The sequence below is a fragment of the Necator americanus genome, chromosome IV, assembly GCF_031761385.1.
Source record: "Necator americanus strain Aroian chromosome IV, whole genome shotgun sequence".
Lineage (NCBI taxonomy): Eukaryota > Metazoa > Nematoda > Chromadorea > Rhabditida > Ancylostomatidae > Necator > Necator americanus.
The window spans coordinates 19118804-19146487 of record NC_087374.1 but is presented as its reverse complement, the minus strand read 5'-3'; the positions used below and the strand labels follow the sequence as shown (position 1 = coordinate 19146487).

Here is a 27684-nt window from a genome sequence, read left to right as displayed (position 1 = left end):
CAGTGTTAGAGAAGAAGCTTACTCGTAGTGCCTGGAACAATGAAATAATTTTGTTTGGAATCTCAGAATCATAATGTATCCAGATTTGTTATGCGGTTTTTTAGAGCCGTTTTTGTTTTCGTTTTGAAGTTGAAACAGAATTGTCAGAAGACAATTTAACACTTTGCATATTTATTAAAACAGAATTATTTTTAGTAATATACTGTTATCACAGGCAACTAATAATATCATTATGAAAGCAATTACGCTGTATAATGACGAGCTACAAACATATATTATATTCAAGAATATATTTAGTCATTTTGTTCACGAAAGAAACAATCACCCTATCAAGTCGTACTTCCTGTAATCGTCTCTATTTTTACACTTATCAGTATCATCTTTGCTCACCAGTATTCATATAACGAAATCCGAAAAACGGGGCAAGTTAAAGATCGTGCAGGAACGCACGACGAAAGGACAACGGAGGGCGAAAGTGAGCAAGAAATAGACGAGAAATAACACTTCGATGCACTTCTAAATGAAACGAAAGGGCGAGAACCAGAAACAATGTTAAGTATGAGTAGAATGCCTACTTTGCGGTACATAAACTTATAAACACGTCTATTATATATACAAGAACAAAGTTTGCATCTCAATAAGATCCACCATCAGAAATTATGAGTTAAACTCTTTTTGGGGGCATCATTCTCTTGTATTTAATCATAAATCGCCAAAGATCGTGCCGATGAGTGCTAAGTCCCAGAGAAACTGCTATTGCAACAATTGCTGGCAGTACAAGAGCAGGCGTGATCTTGTGTCTGAATGCAAACTTCAATTTCTAAGAAATTCTTTGAACAAACCACTAAATATCAAGGCGGTCTATGCGGTTGCCATCCGAAAAATCATCTCGGTCACCTTACTCCCGTCGTTGTTCGAACTGATTGAGCAGGCGACTGTAACTTTTCCATTTATTCCTACCTCTCCTTCCTAACTTCGAATTCCCGCTCCCAGTTTTTTGAGTTGAATCAATATTCCTATCCTCATCAATAATCCTAGCATCACTCTCTCTATTGACCCTCCAATGACCAAGTCCGCATTTCCTTCCTGCTTGCGAAATACCGAGGTTTCTGAAGCATAGGTCAATACAAGAAGTATTATTAATATTGATATTGACAAGGTGAGCGCAGAGCAGGGTGTTCCTGATCTTCTTCACTACATTCTCAATGCTCTAGCTTCCTACTTTCGATGCTTCCCACCCCGGAAGTCAGGTCGTTCATTATGCTAACTTCCAGGCCGGATATATAGCGGAGGACTCGGACATATTCGTTACTTTGAATTTGAATACTATATTACACTTTGAATAGATCATGGGAAACCCATCCGCTCCTCATGAACATCGTCTTGTCGAGGTACAGCCGGAGATGGACTTTTTTACACTTTTCATTAAAATCGACCAGAATTCTCTTCCTGTTCAAAACCACTCTGGAACCTTTCAATCCTTCGGAGGTCGTTAAATCGGTACCACACTTGTCACTCACGCAAGCCAATCTCCTAATCGATGGAAGACCAGCAAGGCTGTGTTATTCTATAATAAAGGTGATGCACATGACAATACATGACAATAACAGCTAGTGCCCAACCTGGTTACAGTCCGTTACCTATGAGCCCTTAACAAGAATGATTCTCGACAGTATTGGAGAAGTACTACGTGTAAGCATATCCCCATAGAGATTGGTCAAAACAGTGTACTTTATCCTTTATCCACTTCGTAAGTCACTTCTGGCACAGCAGAAACAGAGAATTCGTTCTTGAATCAGGCTGCGTCTCACGGCGAAACAAGGTCAGTTCTGGCCCGCGGTTAGCCCCCTACCTGGGCCGGGACCAATATTGCGTATACGTGTACACCATTCCACGTGTTCTGAATCCTCTAGTGAGGGAGATGGAGGAGTGAAGGCAAAATTAATTCTTAACAAAAATTAAACTTTCATCATTAACGACAGCATGGCGACAATCTTACCTCCATACGGCAAAAATCATCGTTAGCGTTAAAGCACCAAACACAGCAGCGTATGTTGCAGTGAATAGCCCTGGGTCGTACATGGAGCTATATTTTTGCACAACATTGAGGAATATTCCTAAACATAGCTCCAGGAACAAGAAATGTGACCAAGTTAACATATTTGGAACAGAAAGGGAGTATTTTACCTGGCACAATGATGTCTAATGCTGCAAGGCTCTGTTTGTTTCCCCGATGATCTCTAGGAATCATTATCATCAATGGTGCACGGCAGTCTCGAGTAACTGTGCCTTAAAATCCACAAGTCGAAAAAACAAGGAAAACTCCTAACAAGTTAGATTAGGAAGCAACGGGTAGTGTAGCACATTAGAATGGAGCAAATTCACCAAATTCAGCAAATTCAGCAAATTTATCTCGATCAACTGGTCCAAAAAATGATAATAGCAGATATAACTCACTCAGCAAGTCTATTACGTAGAGCCAAAACATATCAAATATTGCCATTCCCACCAGCAAAATCACACCTGCCTGATAGCTTACTGCCTGGAAGTGAGAAAACCATCGAAAAAAGCTCAGCAAATAAGGAGCCAGTTATGAGGTTTAAAAGAAATAGAAATAAAAAGTAATAAAAAATAAAAAATAAAAATAAAAAAATGAAAAATAAAAACAAAAAAATTGAACAAGCAGACCTGTATTCTAGAGCATGCAATATATATGGAAGAAAAGGCTAGGATGTCGTTTGTGAACCAACCACCGCAAAATTCGTGGAATAAACCAAAGATGATAGAAAATGCCAACGCTGCGTAAACCATTGTTTCTTCATGGTAATAAAAGTAGTACGCTATAAAATACCAGTTGAGAAAAGATGTCCAATTCAAACGACATGCAGGGAGAAGCAAGTTCAGAAATCAAAAAAAAATAGCACAAGTAAAACATGATGTTCTGAGTTCTTCAAGAAAATTTGGACAATTTAACAGCCACAGGTAATCAAGCACTATGGCCGAAAGGAAAAAGCGACTCGCTCTTGTTCACTTCTTTCAAGTACATTAAAGGCGTAAAAAAAAAACGGCGTCTCCCAACCCGTTCTTCTACGACGACTTCAGTTGCAACGCGCCATACTTGTGCACGCGTCGCATCCAAGTGCGATCGCTCGAAGATGAGCGAGTCTTTCCACAAGCCTATTCAAGTGAAACCAATGAATCGGCAAAAAATAGAATAGGTCCGAATGGGTTTTTGACGAATCCGCAGGCGGGGGCGGGGCGCAAAAATTCCGCATTTCAACAGAACCCGTCGTAAGAAACAGTGGTCGGGGTAGTCCATTTGCACTGATAGAGCGAGAGATGCACGGAATCACTCTCTTCCCCACAATCTATGACCTGTAGGCATTACCCGCCTGAAACCCATACCCCCCCCAAATTCGTGGGATGATGCCTTTAATACGTCGAGTTAGGAGTTCCTAACGTAATTTAGTTTTCTTTTACCCTTAAGTAGTGCAACAAACCAACGTTGTTCATGATATTTTATCCCGCCTAGAGTAACGGCGCAGTCGACATGTTGATAGCGGGGAAAGTCAGTCATAGAATATTGCACTCCTATGGATTTATGATATGGTCAAAACGACATGAGGAACGGTGCAGTTGCGTAAACGGCTGAGCTCGAAGTGGCGCAGTGGAGACAGCGATAGGAACAGTGGGAACTACAGCAAAGAATGATGATAGCAAAGGTCCTATCCCCCTGTAGCTGTGCTCTACCGTACCGCTTCGATCCAGAAGCTTACGTAACTGTACCGTGCTTCGTTTTGACACTACTATAGATCTTGTTTGCGTCACCTGTAAAGGGCTAGAGAACAACTGCATACAAACAGTTTATAATTAACACGCTCTTCCTTCAAGCATGGATACGTCACCGAGGCAGATAACGACAACGTTACCCGCTTGAAAAAAAACTGCAAAAAATAGAGTCGGGTCGAAACGACATGAAGGCGAGTAGCAACATGCTCAGTCGCAACGCGGTTTTTAATCGCTCGCAGCGTCCTGTGAGCAGTCTGCTTGGCAATTTGCCAAGGTGACGGCGAATACGTCATTCGAATGAATGTTGGCCGCAATTTTTCGCTTGTTTTCCTTTTTCTTTTCTTAAAAAAACAATAAGAAGAAGAAATTTAAAAGTCGAAAAACAGAAAAAAAAGGAAAACTGGAAACAAACAAAACATTTGCGGCCAATATCGATCCGAAGGACGTGACTTTGGCGAATTGCCAAGCAGAACGCTCCTAGAACACTGCGAACGGTTAAGAACCGCATTGCTCTAGCGCAACTGCTAGTATAACTACACTCGCGCTTCATGTCGTTTTGACTATACTACGACTTGGATCCAAGGCAAGAAAGAAGAGGCATTCTTATCGGAAAATCAATATATATATACATATATATATGTATATATATATATATATATATATATATATATATATATATATATATATATATATATATATATATATATATATATATATATATACGTCTGAACGTCCGGCTAAAGCCGGTGTTCACTTCGCTCCCCTTCACTGATCAATGAAAATTAATAATAGTTTATTTATTCCCTTTTTCTCTGAACTTCTGTTTATTCTCTGAAATTAGTTTTGTGTTGTTCTAACAATGCTTTCTTCCTCTTTTCCTCTTTTTTTATTATAAATAAAGGTGAAAGGTTTCATAGTTTTCTTTCTAAACGCTTCAGTTCTACGCTTGGATAATGTTCAAACTTCAGCTTCAAACACTCCTTCGTTCCCAACATAATGTAGAAACGATTTGAAAATATTACTCGAAGTATGGGTTTTCCTCTTGTTTCTCCCTAACGTTATCACAGAATAATGTTTTAACACGGAAAGACGAGGACGAAATCATCGTACTGATAAAAATAGCGTTCCACGTCAGATCATATAAACAGCTTGCTACTATCTAAGCAGTCGTTTGCACGCGTGTCTCCAATTTTTGATGTACGGAGGAGTCGTAGAGGTGAAAAGCAAAGTGGAAAGTGGACCTGACTATGAAACGTTTGCAACGTCCCATTTACCTTTTGCGACATACGCACGAAGTTATATATACGCGATACGTCTACACCACGACACAGTAATTCGACCCCGTAGGACTCGCTTCACCGCATTTTATAGGCGCACAATTCCGACGCGGTGGACCATCGCACCCCCCTTTTCGAATTTCGTGACTCACTCACACACACACGCGTGACAGAATAAGCCCGTTATTATATACCAGTCTGAGCGCCCGGATAAGGCCGGACTTCAGACTTTTTGTGGTGTTTGCTTCGCTCGCCTTCACTGATCAACGAAAACTAATATTAGTGTTATTAGTTGTATGAAATTGGACTTGTATATCTCCAACAATCTTTCTTCCTTTTTTATATTAGAACTGAAAGCGAAAGACTTCATAGTCTTCTTTCTAAATGCGTCATTTCTACATTTGGAGAACATTCGAACTTCAGCTTCAAACACTCCTTACCAATATATTATAAACGAAATTTAAAAGCATTGCTCGAATATGGGTTTTCCTCCTGTTTTCTATAAACAGTTATCAAAGAATGTTTTGGTATAAAATGACGTGAAAGACATTATTCTACTGATAAAGATAATGTTCTACGTCAGGTCACATAAACGTCTTGCTACTATTTAAGCAGCCGTTTGCGTGTGGGTTTCCACTTTCTGAGAGCGGCATGCTACAAACTTGAGGCGAACGAAGAAGGAAATAGGCACACGGAAGAGTCACAAAGGTGAAAGGCAAAGCGTCCTATGGCCACGGCTATGAAACGGCTGCAACCATCTATTTTTGCGTCATGTACACGAAGTTATTGCGCACCAGTCCGATACCGCGGGATCCGTCGCAGCCCATTTTGTAGCTACCTGTTGCCGGCGCGCCAATCCGACGTCGGTGGACCCGTCGCACCCCATATTGCAGCTATCTGGCGCTGCCGCATCAATCCGACGCCAGTGGATCTGTCGCACCCCCCTTTTCGAATTTCGTGACTGACACACACACGTGACAAAATTGGCCCGTCATTATATGGCATTATCATGATCATGATATATAATAACGGGCTTATTCTGTCACGTGTGTGTGTGTGTGTGTGTGTGTGTCACGAAATTGGGGGGGGTGCGACGGGTCCACTGGCGCCAGATACCTATGAAAGGGGATGCGACGGGTCCACCGGCACCAGTTACCTATAGAAGGGGTTGCGTCGGGTCCACCGGCGTCGGAATGGTGCGCCGGCGCCAAATACCTATATAGGAGGGATTGCGACGGATAGATGCGCAACAGCTTCGTGTGCATGACGCAAAAGATAGATGGTCGCAGCATAGGTCATAGCCGTGGCCACTGAGCGCTTTGTTTTTCACCTTTATTACTTCTCCTCATGCCTATTTCCTTCTTCGTTCGCCTCAAGTTTGTAGCATGCCGTTCTCAGAAAGTGGAAACACTCCTGCAAACGGCTGCTTAAATAGTAGCAAGATGTTTATGTGATCTGACGTAGAACGTTATCTTTATCAGTAGGATGATGTCTTTCACGTCATTTTATGCCAAAACATCATTCTTTGATGTTTATAGAAAACAGGAGGAAAACCCATGTTTCGCGTGATACTTTTAAATTTTGTCTGTAATATATTGATAAGGAGTGTTTGAAGCTGAAGTTCGAATGTTCTCCAAATGTAGAAATGACGCGTTTAGAAAGAACACTATGAAATCTTTTGCTTTTAGTTACAGTATAAAAAAGGAAGAAAGACTGTTGGAGATACACAAGTCTGATTTCACAGAAAAGGGCATTAATATTGATTTTCGTTGATCAGTGAAGGCGAGCGAAGCAAACACCACAGAAAGTCGGAAGTCGGCTTTAGCCGGACGCTCAGACTGGTATATAATAACGGGCTTATTCGGTAACTGTGTATGTGTATATGTATGTGTATGTGTATGTGTATGTGTATGTGTGTGACGAAATTCGAAAAAGAGGTGCGACGGATCCACCGGCGCCGAATTGGTGCACTGACGGCAGATAGCTATGGGGTGGGCGGGTCCCATGGCATCGGATTAGTGGCTCCTTAGTGCACTAGTACCGCGCAGCAACTTTGTGTGCATGTCGCAGAAGGTGAAAGGGACGTTGCAACCGTTTCTGAGCCGTGGCCATTACAGGTGTTTCTTTTCACCTCTATTCCCTACTCCCTTTCCTTGTTTCCTTGCACGTTTGCCTCAGATTGGTAAAATGTCTTCTCAAAAGGTGGAAACACGAATAAAACCGGCTGTTTAAATAGTAGCCAACAGTTTACATGGTTTGGACATGGAACGTTATCCTTATCAGTACGATGATCCCTTTCCATCATTTTATGTTAAAAGATCATCTGTGATAACTGTTGGGGGAAAACAGGAAGAAAACCCATACTTAGGGTGATGCTTTCAAAAATTGTGTCTATGTTGTGTTGGTATCGAAGGAGTGTTTGGAGCAGAAGTTTGAATGCTCTTCAAATGTAGAAATGCTGCAAATAGGAAGGAAACTATGGAATCTTCCGCATAAGTTTATAAAAAGAAGAAAGAAAAGGCGTTGTTAGAAAAGCACAATTCTAATTTTGCAGAAAATGCCACTACTATTACTTTTCATTGATCACTGATGGCGAGCGAAGGGAACACCACAGAAAGTCTGAAGTCCGGCTTTAAACGGACGTTCAGACTAGTATATATATATATTGATTGATTGATTGACGACGAAGTAAGAATTGTGTAATCATGTTCGATTAACTAAATAGCAATAACTACGACAAAAGATGAGAAGAAAAGTGCTCCGGAAGACAATGGCGAGGTTCTATGAGGTTCCACAAATTTACCGACCGCCCACTCTATCGATTTTTTTCATATAGGTCCAGTCATGCCTACGCTATCGAACTACTAGCTACGACGAAACGAATGAAAACACAAACTTTTTGCACCTCTAGTAGTTCATATAGAGAGAGGAGTAAATTTTACACACATTGCCTTCATAACGGACGACAGAATTTCGAAGTCTTGATCTAAAAGGCAACTGGCCGTTGCTTCCAATACTTCCGAACGGCTTTTAGAAGTTCTACACCGCATAAAATGTATTCAAGAGAAAGCAAGTGAATTAAACACGGATTAGCTAGATTAATCCATGAGATCATCTTGAAAAAGAATCCGTTTTGCGCCCTTTTTCCTTCTACCTACATCTGCACATTTCATTCGCCCTTCTTCGTTTCAAGCATCCTCTTCTCGATCTTTTTCTTCTTGATTCACAATGAAGAGCCCTAGCAAACACTCTGACGTGATGTTTCCATCATTGAACTGATAGATTATCACATCCTTTAGAACCTGGAGCCAAGCGATAAAAGCCTATAAATCTTCCAAACCGAACACTGGTTGATAGAAGCAAAAAAGGCCGTAGAGTGACGAAGATCACCTGTCAAATAGTTTGATGGAACAATTTAAAAATCACGTCCACTCAGAAAATACCTTAGAGCGATGAGAGAACAGTCGTCACCAGAAAAACGGGTGAATAAACACGAAAATCACAAAGAAAAAGCTGTACAAAGATCAGAAATATCTAAAATTTTCAGTTTCCAAGGAACATTCACAAAATTCAGGTTTTTTTCACGCATAATTCAAGAACATATCCGTCGACTGTGTTTGCCTACCCCCGACGAACATTCTTAATCCTGTGCACGAAGAACGTCAACGAAAATATGTTCTCTGAGGTTTTTTATTCTGCTGGGAATCTTCACATGCGTTTATATCGAATGAGTAATACAACAAAGGTTTGTCGTTTGGAAACAGGAATACCAACGAAATAATATGTTTGGAACCAAACATTTGAGGAAAGAGACACGTCCACCAGTGCATCTCCGTAATGTGCCCAAAATTTACTGGAAAAAAAAGAAGAGTAGTAAAAAAAACCTACCAAAATGTACACCAAACAATTCCAGCAGCACAATGTAAAAAGCTGCTACACAACCCCAAACGGGCAAATGCACAGAGAATAGTTCGGACATAATATCTGAGATATTCACTTTCAGTTCTGGAAATCCTGGCCTATTCTGCGGCAGCAGATTGAGTGCACTCAACGAGTATGTGAAGAAGTTAGTCTAAATGATACAATGTTAGGAAGTACTGCTAAAAAGAATGATAAAGTTTAATGACCTGGCCAATTTGCATATAAATTTCATTCCTTTCCCTTTCACTATCTTCCTCTTCCGGTTCATCAGCGCCTGCGTAACTACGTCTGCCGATGCTAACCGAAGACTTTCGACTTACACCCACTGAATCTTCACCTACTACCAAAGCACCAGGGAAAGAAACTGAAACCGGGACTTCTTCAAGCTGAAGAGATTAAAGTATAGCATGAATACACTGCACTGCAAATTTCTAAACTACTCACGCCCGCTAATCTTCCTAAGGGGTTCTCGATCGGTCTCCGTTGAGCTTCGTGACCGAAGGATCGGTCTGATTTGTGCGGGAGCCATTTGAGAACGCCACGCATTGTCTACAAAGAAATGTTTCACTGAAATTATGATGACTGAAAGGAATCAATCTAGACAGCGAACACAACTGAAAGCTTCAACAGAACTTTTGCTATCAACGAAAAATAACGTCAGCAAAAGTCATGCGAAAACAACCGTCTAAAAGCAGTCTTCAGTGATACTATATCAAACAATCCGGCAATCTGAAAAGCTGAGTGTATGAAAAAAAAAATACTTCTACTGGTTTGTTTTATAATTCCCAATATTTCTCTCTCCATGACCTGAAAACAAGGCAGAAAAGGCTAATAATAGAATTAAAAAGAGTATTGATTTCCAAAACCAAAAAATATTGAGAAAAAGATAGTATAATTCTATTAACAAATCAAATGAAGGAGAAACTTCAATACAGTTCCCAAATTATTCAAACGATAGGGCTAAAATTCTACTTATAAATTTAAAGGAAGGACCTTCAAGAACGTCCATGAAAAGAACAGAAAGACAAAAAGAAGAATTGTAAGAAGGAAACATAACTTGCGAAAACTCCAAGCGAATCAGCAGGAAGCCCACGAATCTAAACGGGTTTAAGAGTGCTGATTTCCCTACATTTCTCAGCCTACGCCGACTCAAAAGAATTTGCTGATACTTGCGGTACGGGATGTAATCAGAGCTATCTCCGTTCAGATTCAAAATTTGATCCTTAGGCCCTTTCGAGCTAACCGAACTCCGCAGCTCTAACAGAATCTCCAATGAGGTGCAAAAAGAAAAAAAAATCCAAGAAAAAAGTTTTTCTGTAGCTCATTTTCACTAGAAACAACACTGGACTTGCCACCTTTCGTATAGATTTTCAATTTCGACTTCTTCAGCACTGCTGCATTACCGAGTCACGGCTACAAGAGACCTCCAGATCAAGCCTTGATAAAATTTGTATGGTAACTAAGCTAACCGCAGTTTGAGTGTGTTAGTACGCATTAGAAAGCTGCAAGCAGTCACGTGAGCGCATACATTTTAGTATCAAACTGTACTTCTGCAAAGGACTGTTTTCGCATGAACAATTTCCTGAACATATGTGTATATTCACCATTACCAGGTGGGAGGATGACTTTCGGTTCCTCGATTTTCGTGCATCTGAACCTCGATCTTGTCGTTATGGACGGTGAATGCTCGCCTGAGGATTCGCTTGTGCTTATATGAGGTGAGGCACCGGCCGGTTTTCGTTCCTGCTGGTCACTGTCCAGCTTCTGTGGATCTTCCTGTCGGCTTTGACGACCGCTTCCCCCTGGAGTCTGCTTCCCGTCCCCGATCGGAGATTCGCGACTGTCTGGTAGGGCTCCATGTTGACTGTGAATCGTGTCCTGTTCTTGGATATCCGACAACAACCCTGTAGACATCAATTTAAAAGAATAAACTTGCAATATCAACAGAACTTTTACACAAGATGCAAAGAAAAAAATCGAAATCTTTTTCCAGAGTCTTAGCAACCTCAAAAGCACTACCCTTCCACACAAAACTGCAAAAAACAAATGACAGCTATTGAAGCAAAACACGGACCAGCGATCCAACCAACAACTCAGACATGAAAACCTTATTCCACAAAATCCCCATTTTTTCTTGCTTCAACTGTACGAAAGACCAAAAGTTTGGATAAATACGCTCTCAAATTCAAACCTCCACTGTATGTTAGCGTGTGTTCCACACTGTGCACATCAAAACTACAACTCGGAGACTATGTATACATTTAAATATATATAAGCTTGAAAACCTCAACATGTATGTATATAGAGAGTAACGAGATTTAGCCTTTATACATTCACAATTCGTTCATTTAAATCAATGCACTCATCACTGTTCTAGTGATATTGATAAGTGCTAGCGATGACCGACGAACGTGCCAAGTTAAGCAGACAATTACTCTGGAATTTTTTCTTAACATTTCAATTGTATACAATACCTTGTGAAGAAAAGAAGAAGGTAGGGTTTGTTCTCTCTCACTCTGATCAGCCACTAAGTATTATGTTGGTGCGTAATTAATTTCAGAAACGGACCGCATACTTCACATTGTTATAACTAAGCTTAAATCCAACTTTTTTAATCGAAATAAAAACCATCAGAATCTACACATCTTTTCCAACGAATTGGTAATAAATTTAAACCTTCAGTATAAAAACTGAGATTACAGAAACCAACAAAATTATGGAAAGCTTTTTCACCATCGTATGAATTAGTGAACTATCGGTGACGCAAATGTGAATAAAGAGCTCGAAAAAAGGGAGTTTGTTGGGGAAAGGTCTGGAGAATACGGTGGGTGAGGGATAACTTCTATACCTAAATGGATTAATTCTTAATTCCTCCTTTATTCATTACCGCTCGTCACAATTTTTGCAACTTTTCATACATATGCTCTAAATCACAGCAGTAGAAATCTGCTGCAATTGTCTGGCCCGGTTGCATTAAGCTGTGGTGGATTAAACCCTTACAGCACCACTCAACTGTAAGCATGACTTTTTTGGGGTAAAGATCGGGTTTAGAAAAAGTGTTTGGAGGGGCACCCTTATCTACCCACAGAAATCCACGTTTCTTATTATGGTAAAAAACGAACTTTTCATCTATAGTCATAATACGACTAAGAAAGGCTCCTTTTTTAACCGAATCAAAAGATTAGAACACGTGCCGTAACGTGCCAGACGCTGCTCTTTGGTCAGCTCGTGAGGCACCTACTTTGACATCTTCTTCACCTTGCCAATTTCCGCCAAATGTCTAGCTACTGTCGTATGATGTACGCCCAGGTCTTCTGCTAACGTCCGTGTGTTAATCTCCGGATTTGCTTCCACGGCTCTCCCCAGATACGATCTGCGACCGCGATCCGATTTTTCTTCAAGATCAAAATCGCTAGAAGCGACTTTTTTTAAACCAGAGCTCCACTGTCCGCTCGATAGAACAATCTGGCCCAAAAGCCCTGCTAAGGTTACGAGATGCTTTTACGACGGAGTGTCCCAATTTAAATTCGTAAAGGATGATGACTCGATACTCGCGGCGAATCATGATTTTGCAGAGCCCTCGAAAAGGCCGGCTGAAAAAATTAGAGCGACAGCTATATATGAATTTGAAAGAGCAGAAGAAAAACCTACAAACCGGTAGGTGTTGTTTGCATTAAGACGAAATAGTTTAGGGTTAAAAAATTGTTTTATTTACACATACCTCGAAACGGAAATTAATTTTGCACCAACTCCTCCCCCTTCGAAGTTTTAAAATGTCACACTTCCGATATTTACATCAGCTGACCCATCTTACGCAACGGAAACTACCTAATGTTCAAAAGGAAAGCTATCCCAAAATATTTGTCTTACTTTTTTTCCTGTATACTGATATTACGGGCATACTGGAACCTTAAATATGAACAGCTGCTTTCCAGTTTAAAGTATTATTCTCATTTCAACTGAGTCGGAAAAGGTAATTCAAGGATAAAAATAAAGGATAAAGTCACTGGCGTATCAATCCACTTGGGATGCGCCAACGCGTTTTACTGGAATTCATAATCGTTGAGGTTTTGGAACGCGTGTTGGCCTATACAATAACTTTCGGGGGCCAGCCGATGATCAAGTCAGTGTTTTTATCCTCCCAGACAACTCTGGTACCAATTTATCGACCCCGGAGGGACGAAAGGCTTGGTTTGCACTAAGGCGGTTTCGAACCCTCGACCGTGTGGCTACAACGGACCTCTAACCGACTGCGCCACACCCGCCCCAAAGGTAATTCATCTACTATTTATTTCATTATTCTCAAGACTGCAAATAAAATCGTGACAAACTGCTGAGGTTTCTGTTTTTCGAAAAATGCAAAAAACGACTAATCGTATGAGTAGCAATCTAACAGAAACAAACGGGTAAAGTAAGTTTGAAACTGAACGTACTTTTCAGTCGAGAGGTCTGCTCATCGGTGAGCGAAATTCTTCTACCTTCTTGCCTTGACGTTTTTCGAGAAGTTGGCGATGAAGCTGCCTGAATGCGATGCGTATAAAAGAGCGATAATCAAGAGACCATAAGAAAAGCGTTAACAAGGAAAGATAAGAAAAAGAAAATCCCTTGTTCAGTAGCTTCAACTATGAATAACGTAAGCCAAATTTTGTTCTAGAAACTAATTTTGTTTGTTCTTATCTTTATGTTTTTGCGACTTCATTCTGTGAATAAGAGCATATCGCCAAACGCAAATTACTGCGTAATAAAACCGGTTACTGGCAACCAACAAAACATATAATCAAAACTATCTCTTCTTACCAATGAACTTCAAGTGACTAGTACAAAACAAAAAAATAAAAATAAAAAAGAACGCATATTGCTTTTTCACATACACCGACCTCTATCTCTTTCTGTTTGTCCATAATAGCTTTTCGTTCTCGCTCCAATACTGCACTTCTTTTAGTTCCTTTGTAGACAAGCCATAAAAGGATTGAAAGAGCAAATGGCAACATCAAAGCCGGAATTGGTTCCACAAAAATAACAGTGGTAGTTTGTAGCTAAAAGAAACAATCTGGGAACATCTTTCAAAGTCATGTCATCAGCGATCATGCCTAATTAGGCCGTATCCCTAGTCATCGTCGATGGCGACTTCACTTTCGATGAGTATCGATTGTAGTGTAAATCGTTGTGGATGTCTCACGTCAGCAATAAATACCTTTCAAAGACATCAGTAACGAAGTAGTAGATAGGAAGTCTCCGAAATATTTAATTCTTTTCCTTACCCAAGTTGGTGGACAACATCTTACTTCTATGTTTGCACTCAACTTAGCTTTAGTAAGTAACGTGGATTTGAGAGCATGAAATTGAATCGTCCACGAAATCCTGCCCTTCATTTTATAATGCCACTGCATTTTAAGCATAGCAAACTAATTTATGAATAGAGACGTCCAGAAAAGAGGGCAGCTCAGGCGTTGTATCCGAACTATATGCCCTTACTGACAGGAACAAGATTTTATATCTTGGAATGTTAAAACCTTTTAGCAGGCTTTTTCTTTGCCACGCAGCTAAGATATAGCAAAAATGCTGGATTTGAATGTTAGTTACAAAAATATTTGCAACACCTTCACACCAAAAAATGATGATTATCAAAATGCAACGAATTCGAAACCATGTTTCAAACAGTTTGCACTTTAGTCCTTAGAAAACCTATAACTTCGTCACAATAGAACAACACGCATTACACACTGCAAACGCAACACAAACTAGTAAAAAGAAAATTCCTCATTGACGTTAATTCAAGGGTTTAATTCACTGCAAGAATAATATTTCTAAACTGAGTTCTTGTTTGTAACATCTAAATGCAAATTACAACCACATCTCCTCCCATAAATAACTGATCCAATTATAAGAATACGCGTTTCGACCCGTCTACGATTAATTTTTGAAGCTGTTGGTCAAAATTTTCAAAAATTGGTCCAGGACGGAACGGACCGAAAGTTTCCACAATCTTGCAACCGTTCATAGAGCAATGATGACTTTTTTTGGAATGGCACACTTACTGTATGTCCTTAGAAAAAAAGAAAGTTTAAATCACATATTATAAACGCTTCGAAAGCAATGAGATGAACAAAAAACTATGTATTTTTACCTCGAAAAAATAGATCGTTGACGCACGATGACATGACTGGAACAATACTAGACCAGAAAGAAAAACGATACACGTCGATGCTGCGATCTTGTCAATATCCTCACGAATCATTATTGTACATTCGTCTGAAACCTGCTACTGAAAGCAGCTCAGACACAACCAACCAACGACCGCTCAGCGCACAGTACAACAAAGAATGCGAGTTGAAATGGAATAAACGGAGAAGAAAATAACCACACTTCAACTGTTTGCAGGTGTATGTGTAGAAGTCAACAAGTCGCACAAAACACTCGCTCACTATCATTTCACCAGCGTTCACGTTATGCGTGCACTTGGCCACGTTGTAAACCATCATGTCGTTGCATGACTATTCTACTAACCAAAATCGATTAATTTCTTTCACGAAAATTCATCGAAAGAGAGAATCCAAGGAAATGGCAAGTCCACATAAAACTCTCCAATAACTTTCAAAAGGCAACCATGTGCCTTTCGCGTATTCGAGATGTTCATGTATCGATTAGTTAGCGCACAGAATCCAAGAAATAGATGTGAGCTCTACTCATGTCTGATCGATAAGAAAACATGTACTGATCTCACGAAGCCATAGCAAACAGATATAAGATAGGAAAGCGACAGTTGTTCATTAAAGATAGGAATCAACATTTGTTCATAATTGGCAGAATTTGGCGAAATGAACCGCGCGTGACGCTAAAAATCTGAACAAAATTGTAGTTCATGAATCAATCGGAAATCAGGAGTTCATAAAAGACAAGCAATCAAAGAGACTAGTACTTCAACTCCAGTCAAATGCGTTCGCAGATCTTTCGCGCGCCGGCTTGCTTTGGTACACTCATAAATCGACATGTTCGCTTCACCCAACTATTTAAGGTCATGCAAAGCGTACGGTTTTCGCAGACACACAACCTACATACGAAAAATATCTCCACAACATATACACCTTCACTGCAGTGCTGCATGTACTGCTATAGCTACTAGTCAACTGCATACTGCTGCTTCAATAATTTTGAGAGTAGTGTTCATTATGGAATCAACACGAGGCCATTTTTATTTGAGTTTTTTTTTTTTTGTCGAGAGCCTGTTGGCCGCTTTCGCTGTTCAAAAGCGCTCAAAACTGGAAGTAGAACAGTAGAATCAACACGACCTGTTGCCTTGTGCAAGTGCGTTCGAGTTGGGCCCTTCGCTAGCTCTAATAAAAGTAAACAGTTGTGCCGCAACGAGCGCATTCTCTTATGCAACTGCACAAGGTTTCAGGTCGTTTTGAACCAGCTATACCTGCTATTCATGGCTAACTGCATCAATTAGAAAGATACCAAGCTGGGAGTAAAACTGTCCTGATAGTCCGCGATGAGATAATAATGAAATAAGAATAAGAAGTACTCACCATGATAAGAGTTATTATGATCTTTCAATGCATACATACTTCCCTTGTGATATAATTTTATGTTCAAGATTAGTTAACATTACCCTTAAAGGCATCATCCCACGAATCTGAGGTAGTACGGATTTCAGTTGGAGTGTTCGTATACGGGATCGTAGATAATGGAGAGGTGGGTGATTCCGTCCATTTCTTGCTAATTGGCGTATAAAAAGGCGCGGAGGATACGTTGTGTGCACACGGCTGCCGCGCTCCAATCGAACTCGTTGTAGAAAATAGCGCGCCGGAACGCTCGAAGCCGTATCTTCCGGGTCGTTTTTTTTTACGGCAATTAGGAAGAAATGGACGGAATCACCCTCCTCTCCTTAATCTACGATCCCGTGTACGAATACTCCACCTAAAAACCGTACCACGTCAGATCCGTAGGGTGATGCCTTCTAAAGAAAAAACGCAACTATCGCAGGATACTCTCGTTCTAGATTGATCAAGACTGATGATGGCATTAATATCCGGTTTCAAATCAGAAAACTTCATCCTCGGCTTTGTTGAACAGCAGAAGCCAGAAAAAGCAGTACTAGTTGATGCATCAAACTCACCTAGTATTACATGGTCCTAGCGCACGTATTAATTGAGGCTATAGCACATTTCTGATAGTTCAGAAAATTCGCTAGCACATAGCTTCCCACAAGACAAACAGCCGTAGAAAAATCTCTAGGTAAAATAAAACCTTTCCTGTTTACGAGTAAGTTATGACCTAAATAGCTCGATGGTTCCCTTTCAAGGACACATGAAATGATAGGGAAAATTGTTGCCCGCACCAAGGTGAAAGGTAAAAGTGACATATCGGCTAACGATTAGAGGAAAGAAAAATACTGCTGAAATGCAAACTCAAAAAAAAAAGAACCAGTAGTTGTGGAATGGTGGAATCTGGTATTTTGTAACAGATAGCTGTAAGTGGCGATCACATACACCCAAAATAATCCCAATTTTAAACAGGGAAGGTAGAATTCCTTTATGGTCCTTTATCATAACGATGTAGACAACAAGAAAAAGCCACTTCAACAAATTTCAGAAAGCAAACAACGTGGCACACAACTGCTAACAACAACAACCTCAAAGGGACTGGTTTAGTGGATTACAACGTTGAATTTTCTGATAAAAACTACCAAAATTCAACGGTGCTTGAGGAAAACACAAGTAACATTTCAAAATAATGCCTCGCAAACCAAACCTGTTCTCATCCTATCGACCGAACGAATCAAAATGCGTCGGTCACCAGAGGGGAAGAAAACAATTATCGATCAACATTGATGTAGTGTGGGCACTTTCTCATGTAGAAAGCAATGCATATAGATAAGTTCCGAAGAAATTTTATTGGTTTTACATCAACACCGGAATAATAACACCATTTCTCACTTGACTGGAGAGCACAAATACAACCTAACAACGATAATGATGATGGAGATTAACAGGCGAGAAGAAAAGCAGAAGCACAAAAAAGCAGATGACATTCATGCGACTGATTTACGTTCCGAATAGCGTTACTGGTTCATAAACACAGAAACGGTGAAGTAACGAAACGAATAGAGAGAATGTGGTTTCACGGAGAAGGCGAACGAGATCGACTGCGCGAACGACGATCTCCATTCGGAGGCGAACGGCTTCTATAAATGGGGCTCCTGTAATTCAATTACGAGTAGGAGTAGTTCATTAAAAGCAACACCCCACGAATCTGGGGTGCTACGGGTTTCAGGTGGGTTATGCCTATACGGGGTCGTAGATTGTGGGAAAAAGGTGATTCCGTCCATTTCCTTTTAATTACCGTAAAATGCAACCCGAAAGAAGAAGCGCCTGCACAAATCTGGCACGCTCCAGTACAACTCTTCGTGCACAACAGCGCCCCGAAACGCTTGAAAGCGCATCTACCACCCCAGATTCGTGGGGTGATGAATTTAAACTATAGCAATACCAGGCATTGGATTGAATGTTCTCCCCTTTTCGTAACATTATCACACCAGCGCAAAAAGATCTCCTTCGGAGAAGACTGCTCTAGATCGGTGACAAGTATTTGTTAAAGGGAGAATGAAAAGTAGTTACTACACGTTGAAAAAAACTCACATTTGCAGCCCTTTCTGTCCACATAAATGCTTTCTAAACTAAATTCGGAAATTTCAAGTGGAAATGTTAAAAAGGGCTTCTGCTCCTTTTATTATATATTTTTCTTCTACTGTAGCTGTGCTTCACGGCTAAACCTAACTTCGTACTGTTTTTGAAGGCACCTTCTCAAAGACATCGGTCGCAATGCTTTTGGAAAGCTCAAAGACTGTCCTCTCACATTCAATTTTAGATCTTCAAAAATACGTCAGCGCGCCCACTACATTATAAAAAACGAAAAATGCATGGTTTCCGTACGCATAAATTTTAATTCAAATACCTGAGAGAGAAAACATGCGCTTCCAAGAGCTTTTTTCATTACAGAATTAAAAGTAGCAACAGTAGCTGCATATCTAACAACGTGAACTATTTGTAAAAAAAATGAATAAACTATTTTAACATTAGGAGGAAGAAAAACTAGTTAATAAACATTTCTTCCGAAACTATATACTGTCTGCAACACTTTTTTGGATGATAACTCTGACGTGATTGAGGTAGGGAAAAACCAGCTCACTGGATTCATCAGTAGCATCTGGCACTATCAATAATATTTACAAGATGCGAGAGTGCAATTAGTTAGGAAGATCAAAGATGTCAAAGTATAGAGAATTACAGGAAATATAAACGTGCTAGATTTTTCCAAATGACCCCACTACTTCCAATATCAATACATGAAATATTTCAAGCACAAACAATTAACAACTTGAACTGTGGAAAAGCTGCATGCCGACGAAGTTTAAGAGAAAAAAAACCAAACTAAATGTTCCTCTATTTGTGTTTTGGATTAACTGTGAAGAACTCGAAGGAATAAACGATACCATATGTTTGCAGGTGATTATGAATTGTATGCAACTCTACTCGAGTTGACTACAATCGAAACGTGAAGGAAAATCCCTTACACCTTGAAGTAACTCTTCTTAGCAGTAGTCATAAAGGAATGTTGGTATACGTACCCTCATTTGGGGTTTCCGCACGCGGACACGTCACGCTGCGCCTGGCTAAACCGGCCACAGGTGTTGATAGAGCGTGCAACTTTCACACATATGAACAAGAGTTCCACTTCGGCTCTTCAAGAGGTGTAACCACGGCCCCATCTAAATCTAATTAAACGGCTGCGCGGGCGGTCGCGTAGCGGCAGGCTGGCTCGCTGCTAGCTCTTATGTATCTGCGGCTCCATCACATGCGCGAGAGCCAGTGATTGCGAGAATTCGTCGTGAACTCGGCTCGCAGGTAGAAGGCTTCTAACTTCTATCGAAGCAACGGAAGGAATTTTCTTTCTACTAGTTGTGAGTTGACTGCGACAGCAAAGCCTATCTCTACATTTAAAAATGGTGGTAGTATGAAACAAATGAATGCTTCTAAAGCTAGTATGCTAGCATAAGAGCATAGAAATTACCAATGCTTGCTCATGTTATGTAATGTTTATTCACGGAAAACGTTGAAAAAAGGATATTGGTGCTAAGAACCAGGGAAAAGCTTGAGAATCTCTGAGAGCCTTCATCTCTGCTGCCTGTTCTCATGTATCTAAATTCGCTTGACTAATTTTTGTGAACCTTCATAGAGCGCGACTTGACTGGTGTTTAACGTTGAAATCATAATATCAATTCATTTATTTGTTTTTCAGATATTATCTGATGACCACTTTAAATAAAACATGGTCTGTAAATCTGGCCCATAAAGCAGCAATATCCAATGGGTACCCAGCTGGAGATGGTACTACCCGGCAAGCACGACATCCCTCTCGTAGATCCAATGTAGTGGATAGCCAAGAAAAGACCCCTTTCTGTTTACCTTATATATCTGATGATATGAGCAGAGCGGTACGGGGCTGTCTACGAAAAGCGGGTCTAGAGAATGACGTGAGGGTTGTGGAAATACCTCCAGCGAACCTCAAGGGTCAGCTGGTACGTAATCGTGCGTATGATCGGCTCTGCACAACTCCCAACTGCGTGGTTTGCCCGTGTGGCAGAGAGAGTGATTGCATGGTATCAGGAGTAGTGTATCGTATCACGTGCAGGTTGTGCGGTGACGATTGTATAGGGGAAACGGGACGTCCTCTGTGTATCAGGGTCAAGGAGCATCTAGATGGACTCCTAAAATCTAAATCTTCACCCACTTGGAGCACACCGTAGAATATGTCATCCAAACTCCGAAGTAGAGGTAGAAGTTCGTATATTATCCTACAAGTCCGAGATCACAGCACGCAGAACACTAGAGGCCTTTTGGATAACCGCCAAAAGTCCAAAAATGAACAAGAAGGATGAGTGCATTGCTATCACAAACGAGTTATCCCCATATCAAGACCTATGCGGATTTTTTTGGGGCGGGCCGTCAGGTCCCTATATAAAACCCTTGTGACTCATAGTAGTGGTACGTGGTGGTCTGTTGCGTTACCAGGACTAGCTAATGAGGTAAGCACTAACCAATGTGTTGCTGTTTGAGTTTGCACATCGTCTGGATGCTTTCTGTAGGGTGATGAGGCGCTTGAGAGGATAAATCACTAATGGCTTTGATTTTTCCAGGCTCTGACGAAGGCGATAGCGCCGAAACGTTAGCCGTTGTTTAATAAAGGCGATCAATAACAATCTTGACTACAGCTCAGGAAAATCAATTTAAAACTACGTTTCAACATGCCGAGATTCAAAGACAGTCGAACATGGGCAATACACTTCAAATAAGTTTGCTTTATATTTGTGTTAACGCCCTCCATCTTTTTCATCCAGCTTGTTTTAGGTGGTTCATCCGCGACTCATATAGACCGTAAGAGACATGTTTGTCCATAAAAACATATCATAAATAGCCATTCAGCAAGCATCTTCCAGATGTTTGCACAATTCAAGTTCACATGTTTTTGAAAAGATAGTCGAAGAAGAAACCTAAGAAAAAAGTGCTTCTAAGAGCGAGGTTCAAAGGATAGCTGCAAGCAAACAACTTTTAGATGTAGCAAAAGGGATATGCTGAAAGTTGCGGAAGTAAGAGTTACCTAAGTCCCTGCCAAACTCAATGCCAGCACATGTCATAACGAAATGCTCTAACCAACACCGTCAGCTTTACACACATTTCAGTAACCTACAATGCAGTGTGCAAAATATTAGATGAACGTTAGTAGCCATCGAGTGCACATATGCTATCTTTGCTCACAGTGGAAGATGTACTAGAAACAACAACTTGAAGCTGTGCTAGGTAACAGTGAACAACAAAATTGGTCATGCTCCCCTATTCACTTTTCAAGTCTTAAATTCCTTCCATTCAAATCAGAACGAATTTGCACGCATGCCTTTAACAAAGCGGAGCTCCAAGTCCGCTCAAGAGCCGGAAATGCAGTAGAACTGGCTACAATCCAGCGCGCTCCAAACCTAGTAGGGCGGCTGCCGCGCGACCGCCCGCACAGCCGTCTAAGTAGGTTTAGATGAGGCCGTGTGGGACTAACGAAGTTTGCAAACGTAGATACGAAGTAGGCTTTATTACTATTATAGTTATAACCATTCATAATTGATTCATGATTGGTTAATTGATTTATTCTAAGTGAACCAAACCTTTCAGCTCAAAAAGTTCGCGGGATACAAGAACCGTTCTTAGGTCAAATGTCATTTGTCGCTTAAGTGCGGTGTCACTTTTCCATTTGAGAAAGGGATCGTTTATCAACCGACAGGTCAGCACAGGCGGTGAATAGCTGAGTCAGTCAGCCCCTAAAACCTACGCTTTCTTCTTCGTGGATCCATCTCACATGGATTCTTCGTGGATCCATCTAAAGAGAAGAATAGAAGATAGAGCCTCGAATTATCCAATTTCTTGATGATTTCTCAACACAACAGCCTTCATGAAGGTTACACTACTTAATCTAAAGGCTCTTCTCTTGATCAAAACTTTGGGAAGACAGATCAATATGTGAACAGAAGTTGTTGCATGTGAAGACATTTCAGTTTTTTGCGTTAGAAATACTGTGATTTGAGATAGCTATTCACTTCTGGTAAGCTTCATTTGGGGGTTAAGTAGAGTTAAGGCGGGTGCGGGACAAGAGGTACCCGTGAAAACCGACTGACCGCTCCTGACCTCCCTTCAGCGCCACGCGCGTAATCACGTCTGCCACTCCACCAACTAGACATTCTCCACGACCGCCTGAGATCATCTAGACCCCGCCCCTTATTGCTCTCTAATCACCGTTACGCGCGACGTTTGCGCCGCGACGAAGCGTGGATACTGCGAATTCAAACGGGAGATGAGTGTAAAACGAATTAAAGCAGCAATTTCTAAAATCTACAAATTCTATCCACAAAAATAGTAAATTGAGCGCATATTACCGGGAATTAAGGGGAAAACTAGATTCTTTCATCCAATTAAAAGATATATTATCAGACGCATATCATAGAGTATCAAGGGGTTAAAGATATCATGATTGATAAGTGTGATATGTGTGACCTACATTGACCACATTTGAGCAACTTCACACAAAAAAGATTATCTCAAAAAAAATGCTGCAGGGAAAAGAATAAGAAGAATGAAGGAAAAGAAATGAATATATTTTAACACATTTCACGCCCAAATTGTTCTATAAAAATGCGCAGTGCATAAGTATATGTTTGTCACGATGTCATTCAACAAATTCATGTTCAACTTTCGACTGCAGCTATACGCCCAGCAACTTTATGTCATTATTACTTTGTATATATTCTTTGAACTCCTTTTTAAATTTTACCTTTTCAAAATTTTATATAGATATAATGTTTATATAGAGTACAAGCCAAACATTTTAGTACTTCCTTGTATGTTTTATAGAATAAAACTTTATATGGTTCTTCAAACTTCTTCCAACAGCGTTTTATCGCTTCATTCGTATCTATTCTCTACATAAAATCAATATGACAGATTAGGTGTATAAGTGACGAACAGGGACCTTTGTATCTTCGAGATCTACCTTCAGGTACAATGTATTTCTGCGAGGCATTATTCGCGCCTCGTTAGGCGTTTGATGGCAGTTTTACTCAGCTAGATAAGTAAAAAGAAGTTCCTAGAAAGCGGAAAAGGTAAAAGAATATAGCACTACACCGATCAGCGGAAAATTTTTTGAAGCATCTTTTGCGTTCCCAGAGATGGATGATTAATTTCCATCTAACAAGTCAAAACAGGATATTTTCATTTTCACTCATACTTTTAAATGGCATATATACAAACCTCTTTCATTTGTATTAACTTCCAATTACACTTTATACAGAGTTTCAAACAAAATTTAATACCAGGGATTTTTCTTTTCGATTTCAAAAGCGCATCATAAGAGCTGTAGGCGCGGCGAAAAAAATCGTCGTAAGAGCGGCGGACGCGGCGAAATGGGTGGGTTGCGTGGGCGGGGCGTCTTGAAGACGTAGCACAAGAGGAGCAATCGGACCACTGTAGCGATTATGACGGTATCAGGAGACGTGCGTGCAATTAACGACGCTCATTAGCCTCCTGGATACACGGCGGCACATCATGCGGTTACCTCTTGACCGTTCCCCAGTTAAGGCAGTAGTAGTTCCAGCCCTTTCTTCATTTTTCTCTAAGCAGCTTCAACCTATATGTCATAGATCCTCTAAAACTAACGCTTAGGTCTTAGGGGCCGATTGTATCACTCAGCTACCAGCTTGCAATAACGAACTGTCGATTGATGAACCTCCTGAAATGCTTCTCTGCTTTTCAAATTGGAAAACCATTTGTCACTTAAACACATCACCTCACGAATCTGAGGTGGTACAGATTTCAGGTGGAGTATTCGTATACGGGATAGTAGATTATGGAGAGTCGTTGATTCCGTCCATTTCTTCAAAATTGCCGTAAGAAACGGCCCGGAAGATGCGGAATGGCCGCACACGGCCGACGCGTTCCAATCGAACTCCTTCTAGAAGATAGTGCGTCGGAACGCTCGAAGCCGTATCTTCCGGGCCGTTTACTACGGCAGTTAGGAAGAAATGAACGGAATCACCCTCCTCTCAATAACCTACGATCCCGCATACGAATACTCCGCCTGAAAGCCGTACCACGTCAGATCCGTAGGGTGATGCCTTTGATCGAGCATTTCAACAATGTTCAACATCATCTCACCTGACTCCATAACAGTACATTCACAAATACAACTAACTTCCAACTGCCGATAACAGTGGAACGAAGTATAACCACGAAAGCGCTGAAAACATCATTGCCCGCCCGAATGAACACCAGGCGCGGCTTACCAGCGTGCGGTAACCCTATATGATGTTACACATACCGGCATTCGTCAAAAAGCATTTGGTATAAAACAATAAACGAGAGAAATTCTTTTAATTTGTAATAGACGCAAAAATAAAGAGAAATGCAGATAGCAATTTTCCCAACAACAGATGTTTCTATATGCACCACTTAATTAAGGGGAAAAAGTCTAAACACTCACCTCGAACGTGAGCGGCTTCTGCGGTCACGGCTGCGAGATCGTCCACGGTCGCGACGAGGCGATCGAGATCTGTATTCGTAACTAAAAAACTTCGCCGTCTCAACATCAACATCAATACGAGAATTCACTTGACGGCGGAGAACTAACCAATCTGTAGAGTGGCGCTGTTGATGTGCAGACTGGTCGAATCGACCAGCTCACGTACAGACGCCGCGGTGTTGTGCTGGGCGACTGGGGGATGATGCAGTAGCGTTTGTGTATTAATTCAATACCTTATTTGCAACTTCACGCAAAAGTGCTACTTTATACACTGCATATCTATAGGAGGCGAGAAGAGTAGAGATGGACGTGGTTTTGAACAGCGCGCTGCAGTAGTGAAGGGTAGAGATGGATGAGAGGGGTAGCGATGGACGGACGAGTGAAGTCCGCTAAAGTGACACAAGTCAATTACTGGTTTGAACACATTTATTCCACTCATTACTCACCAAGTAACATGTGTATACTGAGAAAGTTCAACATTTACTTCCTTAAGACTCATTTGACTTTTCATTTCTAACATTTCATTTTTTTTTTCATTTCACTCTCGAAATGACTCAATAATCATTGAATCAATACAGCAAAAGGAAATGAAGCGTTGAGAAAAGTTCGATTCAGATCTTTGCATCTAATGCAACCTTCTCGAGAGCAAAATTGCATGAACGATAAATAAATTAATTAAAGGAAATTCATAGAGAAGTGGTAACAAATGATGGCTTCTGTGTTTGGAAGTAGCATACGCAAAAGACTTAGTGGATCGTCTAGGAAGTGCATCTGTTTACCTTTTTTGAGGTGTTGTTCCCACCAATCAATGTATTTTGCGCAATGCTACCAAGTGACTTGAATTGACGAAGAATATTTGTGTTATGCTGTCCGAGAACCAAAAAAAGTGTGGAAAAAATGCACATGCTCAAATTTTATCTTTCCAGATACTGACAAATCACATGGTGCAGCTTGGACTTTTACAGTCTTATTGACAAAATATGTTCCCGAAAGGTACAGTAAACGGTGTGGGAAGCTGAAGCAAGCATCATTCTCTGGACTTTTATAAGACATAAGTGCTCTCCTAGCTACCAAAATTGATATGTTTCTGCACGAAATAGTTATAGAACGCTTCTCTGTATCTATGAATGCTCTGATATCTAACTCTCAAACAACGCTTCTGTATGAATCTAATACATTCTAGCCCTCCCTTAATGTCCATTTCATTTCAACCTTCTTTTTTTTGCCGAACTATGATCAAAAAATTGGAGGTGAACAAGTCGATAAGTACCTGCTTCGACGGCCACCGTAACCACCACCCCCACCTCCACTACCGCGTCCACGACCATGTGACATCTCCACTCGGGCACGTACACCACAAATTCGACTGAAAAATGAGATCGCGCGAAAGTTAAAGTTATTAAGGTCGCTGATAATAAGCAGAAGACGTACGATCCATCCAGTGCTTTCACCGCATCCTCAGCATCTCGACTGTCTTCGAATTCGACGAAAGCAAAACCAGGCGGACGTCGGGCAACCCACACTTTGCGTATACGACCGAAACGATAGAACGCATCTTCAATCTGCAAAGAAAGAAATCTAGGAATAGATGTAAATGACGTCAAGGAGAAATATGCTACTTTCTCGATATAGTGTAGTGCTTTACTTCTTACGCCTTCTAAGTTAAACGCACCACCAACCTCCTGAGAGGTAGCATCGTTCGGAAGGCCACCCACGTAGACCTTGCAGTCCATCGAGGTATTAGAGTACTGGGGATTCACGTCCCTTTAATAACAATATAGGTGAAAAGTCCCACATCGCGGAAATCATCAACAGCATGGCATCAGAAAAACAAATTAATAGATCTAAACAATGATTTCTCAGACGAAGAAGCAGACAGTCAGAAAGGAGCACAACCTTCCGAAAACCACCAAACGCGACTGCGCCACGCGCATGCTCAATAATCGTTTAGAGACCAGTGTGCGTTACAAATGCATGACCCTTTAAATTAATCGACTTAATTAGCGAACTTTTATTTAAAAGACAGGCAGTCGGAACTTCGTCTCATCAATGTTTGACTTTGTTAGCAATCAAGGGTGTTTCTTAAATTACGCTTAGTTTTCGAAAGAACTTGAGTGTGTGTTAAACACTCTTCAAAGCATTTGCAAAATCGTTCTACAGGTAATTTTTCGTGACAAGATGAAGTATTGTATAGAATGTTAACTCTATGTTAGTACTTCTATCATGTACACATGCGTCCTCTGGGGGTGAGTCTTCAGAATGGTGGCGTCGCTGGAATCGAGTTGACCCTTTATTCCTTGAAATTGTTCCTTAGCATTCTCATTGTGATTCTTCGTGAAATATTTCCATATATGCTGTGTTTATAAATTTAATGAACGATTGTTCCTCAAAAAGTGAGAATTGCCTTCTTTAGTCCCAAGTATCACATTATCGATTATGCAAAGTGAGAAATAGACTCATAACTTCTCACTGCCATTTTGTTCCGCACAAGAATCGAATTTACTATCTTGCTTTTCCTTATGCTACAGTTCGTTTCTGCAATCCATTCTCAAGTTGCTAAGTCGAAGTAGAGCACAATGTG

At 40.7% G+C, this 27684-nt stretch overlaps 2 protein-coding genes across 7 annotated transcripts; both read right to left on the bottom strand.

Moving 5' to 3' along the window:
• Positions 1–664: 664 nt before the first annotated feature.
• On the bottom strand, positions 665–17539 carry RB195_001901 (uncharacterized protein; the record flags this gene model as incomplete). Of its 4 annotated transcripts, XM_064198887.1 has the most annotated exons (13): positions 665–800; positions 2000–2117; positions 2188–2289; positions 2458–2542; positions 2689–2840; positions 8955–9138; positions 9194–9351; positions 9432–9536; positions 10592–10891; positions 13421–13508; positions 13865–14023; positions 15115–15246; positions 17480–17539. In XM_064198887.1, the coding sequence occupies 13 exons, from the start codon at positions 17537–17539 to the stop codon at positions 665–667; spliced, it is 1779 nt and encodes a 592-aa protein (XP_064054768.1). The 4 variants fall into 4 exon arrangements, with proteins under 4 accessions (XP_064054768.1, XP_064054769.1, XP_064054770.1 ...); XM_064198889.1 differs by lacking the exon at positions 17480–17539 and having other exon boundaries at positions 15115–15225; XM_064198888.1 differs by lacking the exon at positions 17480–17539 and having other exon boundaries at positions 10598–10891; positions 15115–15225.
• Positions 17540–18034: 495 nt separating this feature from the next.
• RB195_001900 (uncharacterized protein) lies at positions 18035–26836 on the bottom strand (the record flags this gene model as incomplete). Of its 3 annotated transcripts, XM_064198884.1 has the most annotated exons (7): positions 18035–18189; positions 25065–25145; positions 25212–25295; positions 25374–25492; positions 26374–26469; positions 26535–26665; positions 26783–26836. In XM_064198884.1, 7 exons carry the CDS (start codon positions 26834–26836, stop codon positions 18035–18037), a joined length of 720 nt encoding a protein of 239 aa, XP_064054765.1. The 3 variants fall into 3 exon arrangements, with proteins under 3 accessions (XP_064054765.1, XP_064054766.1, XP_064054767.1); XM_064198886.1 differs by lacking the exons at positions 25212–25295; positions 25374–25492 and having other exon boundaries at positions 18111–18189; positions 25065–25133; XM_064198885.1 differs by lacking the exons at positions 25212–25295; positions 25374–25492 and having other exon boundaries at positions 18111–18174; positions 25065–25133.
• Positions 26837–27684: the final 848 nt, after the last annotated feature.